Raw genomic sequence first — 7,684 nt, forward strand, 5'->3', positions numbered from 1 at the left:
TTTGGATTTGGCAAATGATTTGATTGATAATATTTTTTGGACAAAATTTATTTAATCAATCTTGTTAATTCATTTTCTTTTTTCTTATCAATTAATTCAGAATGTTAGTTAAATAAAAAAATTAATTAATTTGGCACAACTGAATTTGAAATTCACGTGTAACGGTAATCCTTTCGAAAAGTCGTTACTTTTCCCAAACGGTAATTCATCCGAAAAGTCGTTACTTTTCCCAAACGGTAATTCTTCCGAAAAGTCGTTACTTTTCCCCAAAGGACACAATGTTCTGGAAAAAATGGGTCTGAACAGATTTTTCTGAACAGACGCGTTCCTTGCTGCAAATGACTAAATAAGAGGGTTTTTTTCGTTTTTTCAGACACTGAATTTTTTTCCCCTCTCTGCATACATTTTCTTGCATAAACAAAATTGTCGATCGATTGAGTCTGTGTGTGCTCTTGTTGTTGTTCTTGCGTTCTCTGAAGTTATTGAAGTTTGAGGTACCGCTACGTCTTTAACAGGTTAATCCGTTTTATTTTGGGAGGAATTAATCTGCAACCTCGGTACAGTGAGGGGATTAAATTTCTTAAGGAAACACAGTGGTTTCTGTGGACTCGGATTAAAATTCATTCTGTCTATTTCATATTTTTTCTGTTTCTGTATTTTTTACTAACCTGAATACAGGAGATAACAGTAATTTACTTCTATTTATTTATTTGGTGTTCAAGTATTCATATTAAAGACTGATTAGTCTAAATTCGTGTCGTGTAAGACTTTATTTGGGAAAATTACTCCCTATAAAAAAAACATATTCAAGATTTGAACTCAAGATCTTTAATTAAGTGAGTAACAATTACATCAAGTACTGCATCACACTTGGTTGGAACCGAAAATCAAACCAAACAACAAATCGAATCAAATCGGGAAAAAATCTAACATATATCATTTTTTTGATTTACTAATCTGCTAGCCAAATACTAATGAAATATATTTAGACATAATATATAAACAAACCCTTTAATTTTAATATACATAAATAATCAATTAAACTTATATGGTATAAACAAGTAAAAACTGAGGTTGATGTCTAGTGAGCACCGAAATTTAGAAATTTAAGTTTTTGAAATTGTAAATGAAAATGTTTTTACATGGTAAATTTTAAAGTTGAATGAGTGCAATTGATTTTTAAAAATTTAAAAATATTTGAAAAAATCTGATCAAATCTCATAACAAAGGATATATTTTTGAAGAAAAATTTTAAAATCTGATTCACATGGACAAATGCTGACTTATTAAAGCAGATCACTTAAATTAAATTTATTATATGAACAGAAGGATGTTGGGTGTAATTATTATTTTTTAATTAAAAATGGACAGATCTTATTAACGATCCACCTAAGATGCAAATAAAAACGATAGAATATGTTAAGGAACCCAAACGTAGAAAAGGAAATGTTAATCTAGCTGTAAATTATACTTCCTCTTCTTCTCGATTTGAGAAAGAATGATGTATTATCTTTAATTTAGAAATACTAAATTAAAAAATCTTTTTTATTTATTTTATTTTTTTAATTTTGTGTCAAATCAAATTAGTTCATTATTTTTTAAACGTGAGAAGTAGCCTGCCACAAACATTTTTTTTTGATAAAATGTGGTTGGGGTGTCCATAATTCATTCATCAATAAAAGAAGAAAAACAGTTTATACAAACTTTCTTAGATTCCTGGCTCCCCACTTGTTGCAGTAGCGGTGGATATTGGACGGGTTGGGTTAAATTTAAGGCACATGATTTATTTGGGTAAAAAAGTATTGGAATTAGGTCATGAGTTATATAACGAGACAAGACCTAATTCAATCTTATTTTGATCAAATAATTAAAGGTTACATATCAAACCAAAGTACTGAAATGGGTTGGGTTGAAATGAATTGAGCTAATGAATGGACGAGTTAATAACTCGCCCGAACTTAATTGGATTGAAAGAGTTGGATGCGTTGGATTTGATTTTGCCAAAATACAAGTATTAGAAGTTAATTATGATTGAGATTTCTCTGTTTTTATGTTTCCCTGTTTCATTTGACAGTTGAAGAAGCAGAGAGAACAGAGTTGTCTGAAAATGCGAAACAGCAGCTTTGAATCAAGTAAATTCATACTATGGCTTCAAATATTTATCTTCACATTTTTTTACTGTTGGTGGTCAAGCAACTGGCACTCTATTGGGCAGAGTATACTATGAACAAGGTGGCAAAAGCATATGGATTGCTACATTAGCACAAACTGCTGGATTCCCAATTCTTCTGCCTTTTATTTTCTATTCTTCAGCCAAAAATCACACTGAACAACCTGTTAATAGCGCTAGTATATTTGTTCGCGCTTCAGTTTACATCTTCCTTGGTTTATTTCAAGTAGCAAACTCTATGTTGTTTACAATTGGAGTACAATACCTTCCCGTCTCTACCTACTCCCTCATTTCCGGTTCTCAATTGGCATTCACCGCGCTCACCTCCTTCCTCCTCAACAGACAAAAAATCACAGCAATTATACTCAACTCCGTCGTGCTTCTCTCCTTTTCATCGTCTGCTGTTATTTTCCAGAATGAGACGGGTGATAGCGGAGAAATATCTCAGAAAACTCTGCTAATCGGATTTACAGCAACTACATTCGGGTCTCTAGGATACGCTTTACAGTTCTCATTAACAGAAGTAGCATTCCAAAAGGTATTCAAAAGTGGCACGTTAAAAGAAGTCATGAAAATGTCATTTTTCATCGGTCTTTTCGTGACAATTACTTCGTTAACAGGGCTTTTTGCAAGCGGTAATTGGAATGATTTGGAGAAGGAAATAGGAGAATACAGAACGGGGAAATTGTCATATGTTATAAACTTGATTTGTACTGCGATTTCATGGCAGCTGTACGCCGTTGGATCAGTTGGATTGGTTTACAAGGCTTCAGCTTTATTCTCAAATGTGATCATCAATTTGGGATCTTCAGTTGTGCCAATTTTTGCGATGGTGTTTTTGAAAGATATGATGAGTGGATTGAAGGTGTTTTCATTGTTATTGGGACTATGGGGATATGCATCGTATATTTATCAACATTATCTTGATGATTTAGAGGCAAAAACAAGTGAAGTTAAATCCTCAGATGATCAAGATGATAATTTATAATAAGCCTCCCTCATTCAAAAAATTTGAATCATATGTAAATGTGAAGATTTCTATGTAATAAGTTCAATATGATCTCTGCAGAAACTGTTTAAAAAAGTGTAAACAAATTTGTAAATTCTTCAAAAAAATTTATAAGGGATAAATTAGTAAAATTGTCCTTATTTATATTAAGGGCGTGTTGATGGAAAAGTGAACAACTAATATGAGATGGAGGGATATGTCACCTCACTTAGGGATGTGAGGTTTCGTCTTGGATAATCCTTCTTTCTTGTGTTAACTTTTAAGTTTGGTTAGGTTCGAAGTTGATTTAATGTAGTATCAGTGTCAGGCGCATTTCAATCGTTACGTATCCATATTGGGCCAAAACAATAGCATCAATCATAAGCTTTGTCACTTTCTTAAAATGTCAATTGGAAGTTTCAAATATCTGGATGTTACCTTATTCATCTCTACTTGTCTGTTTTGTTGATAGTATTGTATTAGTCATATTACTCATCAAACAGAAGCATTAATGAATAATAATTAATCTTCATCTATTTCTTAATTAATCTGTCTGTTTTGCTTAATTAAGAAGTTACTAGCTAGTTGAAATAATTTAAAAGTAGATAATAAAGTGGACAATTAGATAACTCAAAAGAATTTGAGAAATCTATTCAGTTGGCTCAAAAAATAATAGGCTCTAACAACTTATGAAATGACAACTTATAAAAAATGAGAAAATTGTTGTTCAGTATAAGTTGTTTGATATGATTTGCCGTTTTTTAAATAGTTGAAGGCTCATCCTAATTTAAATCTATTTAGAGTATATAAGCAAAGCTTCAACTTTTCTTATTGACTTCTTAAGAATGGAATGAATAACTCACCTCACCGGTGAAGGACGAGAATCTTGGACTCTTTATAAGACTTGACAATTCTTATCCCTTCAAGTTAGTTTTTGGATATGAGTTTCGTTAGATCCAAGATTCATTCGATAATTTGTTTATACCCGTTTACTTTGTTTTGGGTGTTGCTTGTGGTCATTTACCTTATAAGTTCTAAATCTAGTAAATAAGAAAGTTAGATCTTGGAAAAAAGTAGTAAATAAAAATTAAGGAGGAAATTAATGACATCCATAATATGACTTTAGAGGGAACTTTTTCAGTATATTCATATATTCAGGGAAGGAAATACCACTATTGATCTCTTAGCCAACTTTATGGAGCTCGATAAGAAAAATGACTTTTTCATTGAAACTATACACTTACCAAGGAAGATTATATCCACAATGAAGAATGATGAAAAAGCTTGTCCTTACTTCAGAATCAGACTAAGGAAAAACACTTTGATCTTCGACCCTGGTTGAGCTCTTCTCGAATGGTACTAGGTATTCTATCCTAGACATTTTTCTTGGAAGCCTAATTGTACTAGGAGCAATCCTCCTCTTTTGCTACTCTGTATGAGGTAAGGTTTGATCCTCTTCTGGTAATCTTTTGCTTTGAAATAGAATGCCTCTTTTTTAAAAATAAAAAATAAAAGAATATAACAACAACATAGCCAATGAAATTACACTAGGTGGGGGAGGATAGAGTGCACGCAGACCTTATCACTATCTCATGAGGAAAGAGAGACTATTTTCGAAAAACCTTCGGGTGGGAAATGTTGTCTAGGGCCATTTGGTGGCTGAGCCCAGTCCAAGTTGAACTAAAACATTAGTCCCATGTAGGGTTGGCAAGGGGACGGGGACGGGGACTGAGGGACGGGACGGGATGGGGGACGGCGCTGGCGGAATTTTTGTCGGGATCGGGATTGGGGGGACAAAATTATGTCCCATCCCGTCCCACTATATATACGGGATGGGACGGGGTTTGGAGGGACGGGACGTGGGATTTTTTATTTTTTATATATTTATTTATTTGTATTGAAATTATATGTTATTGAATAACATTTTTAGCTAATAAATAATGCTTAAGTTTTTAAATTTTAAATTTCAAATTTCAAATTTTAAATTTCAAATTTCAAATTTCAAATTCAACTTTCAAACTTCAAATTTCAAATTTGAGAAGTTCAAATTTGTATTTTTAAATATTTTAAAGTAATTTAAACTTGAAATTTCAAATGTCAAATTTTGATTTTTAAATTAAGTATTTAAAGATAGTTTAGTATATATGTAAATATGTATGTATATATTAAAATTAAAATGCAAGCCAATAATTGTATAAAAAAGACTTGAATAAAGCCTTCAAATTTATTCAATAAAAACTAATTGCAACTTAGAACTTAGAAGTTACAATTTACAATTATTAGTGGAGTAACTAATCTACGCAGCCACCTTCTAGGAAGGGTTCTGTTTCAATTAGTTCTCGGATGTAATCTAATATTTGTATTCTCCTTTAAATTTAATTCTAATTGTCGCATCATATCAACGGTAACATCCTCCGGTGTTGGCAAACTTGCTAGAAACTCTTGTGACTCTAATTCATCATCACTAGATCCAATTACCACATTAATCCAAGCTTCTTGTTTGGAACTTAACTTTGGCAAATTATAATTCCTCCTCTCGGCGTTGACCCAGTCTCTAAAGAATACTGATGTTTCTAAACTTTCTTCTGCCAATGAATGTCTATGATCGCCAAGTTGAAACATTGCCGCACTAAAAGCAGCCTCTGATGCAACTGATTAAGCTTGAATAGCTAGAACAACACGAACCATTTTGCTCAAAATTGAAAATGCAACGCTCCGCCTCCTCCACCATGCTAATAAATTCTTCATTGCCATCACCGTCTTCCACTGTTTCTAAAGATTGATTTAAAGATATTCTTCAAAATCATCACAGTTAGTAGAATTAAGACCAAGAAAACCTCGCATATAACTTGAAATTCGAGCTTTACTCTGAGGATTAGAAGTTTGACCAACTTCTCCTTGAGTATTTCCTGTAGTCCTATATTTTTCATACAAAATTTCTGCTTCTACTTTTATGCTAGACTTATACATTTCACAAGTTGGGTTTTTTCCCGGTAAAATTTCTAAAGTATCATAAAAAGTGTCAACAAGTCCCTGCACATCTCGTAATTTATAGTCAGGATGAAGTAAAGTAGCAGTTAAAAAAATTTGAGGAATAGGAAAAAAATATTTTTAAATTTTTTCAATCATACCTTCAATTGCAACTCTAAATTTTAAAATTCTTTTGTATTTAGAAAATTAAATTGAAATAACACAAATATTTATTAATACTGATGAAATAGTAGGATAATAAATTCCAGAAAACATGGTTGTAGCATCATAAAAAAGTCTTAAAAATTCTAATAGTTCATTACTTTCTTCCCAATCTTCTTCACAAATTCTGTCTAATGGGTCAGCATTATGAGCATTAAACACCATTTGTACGGGTCCTTTATATTCGTAAGCAACTGAAAACATTTCGTAAAAAGAATTCCACCTTGTTTTAATATATCTTGGAATTTTTCTTGGTGGCAAATCACATAGTACACAACGCTCATTAAATTCCCTAATTCTAGCAGCTCTATTAGCATAAAAAATCCAGGCAACAGCATATTCAATTTTCATACAACCACATTTAAATAATGAAATACCATCTTGTACAACTAAATTTAATACATGTGCAACACATCTAACATGAAAAGAATTAACATCAATTGGACATAATCTAGTTTTTAACATACTAGCAGCGTTTACATTATTAGATGCATTATCTAATGCGACAGACATTACTTTATCTATAAGCATGTAATAATCTATAACACTCAAAATATTTGAAGCTAAATATGCACCAGTTTTTTTCTCTACACATTCTTTATAACTTAAGATTCTTTTTTGCAAATTCCAGTTATGATCAATCCAATGTGCTGTAACAGTTAAATAATCACGTTTATTAACACTACGCCCCATGTCCGAAGTTATAGACACTCTACAATCTAATATGCTAAATATACAACAAAGATATTGTCAATGTTTACCTTGATATACAAAAACATTAGATTTAACAGTATTTCTTGAAAAGTCCCTATAAGTAGGATTATAAGTTTGTTGAATATATTCAATAAAACCGGGATTTGAAGGAAAATTATAAGGCAAACCACAAACAGAAACCATTTTAGCTAAATTTTCGCGATCTCTTTCCTTATTATATTTACGTTGTGTAAGTGGACCACCGGGGTTAGAAGGATCTAATGTTCCTTGAACCATGTTAGAAGCCCCTACCGATTCATTAACATTAATATCAAAATCATTAAATGGAATTCTTTTTTTTCTATTGGCTAATGATTTAGCTTCTTTATATTGAATCGGCACACAAGATAACAAATGTCTATTTAAGCCCCCCGTCCCACCTTGACCTCCACCTTGTTTATGTTTAAAAGGTTGCTTACACTTATTACAAATAGCAATAGAGTTTTCCTTATCTAAAGTCATAAATTGCCACACAACAGAAGTTTTAGGGCGTTGATACTTCACCTTCTCCCTTGTAGGAGGTATAAGGGGTGGGCGTCCACAATTTTGCTCCGTTGAATTTGTAGTTTCATTTGAAACTT

General features: G+C 32.0%; 1 protein-coding gene across 2 annotated transcripts in view; it reads left to right on the forward strand.

Moving 5' to 3' along the window:
• Positions 1 to 3,353, forward strand: part of LOC102595253 (probable purine permease 9) — a 25,100-nt gene extending 21,747 nt beyond the window's left edge. Inside the window, exon 3 of one of the 2 annotated variants that reach the window (XM_006355547.2) lies at positions 2,376 to 3,353. In XM_006355547.2, coding sequence (XP_006355609.2) covers positions 2,376 to 3,158 — 783 coding nt within the window. In that variant the 3' untranslated portion in view covers positions 3,159 to 3,353. The remainder of the gene's footprint in view (positions 1 to 2,375) is intronic. The other variant, XM_015312445.1, reaches the window with a different exon arrangement.
• The last annotated feature ends 4,331 nt before the right edge of the window (positions 3,354 to 7,684 follow it).

This window comes from Solanum tuberosum, unplaced genomic scaffold (assembly GCF_000226075.1).
Source record: "Solanum tuberosum cultivar DM 1-3 516 R44 unplaced genomic scaffold, SolTub_3.0 scf00204, whole genome shotgun sequence".
NCBI lineage: Eukaryota > Viridiplantae > Streptophyta > Magnoliopsida > Solanales > Solanaceae > Solanum > Solanum tuberosum.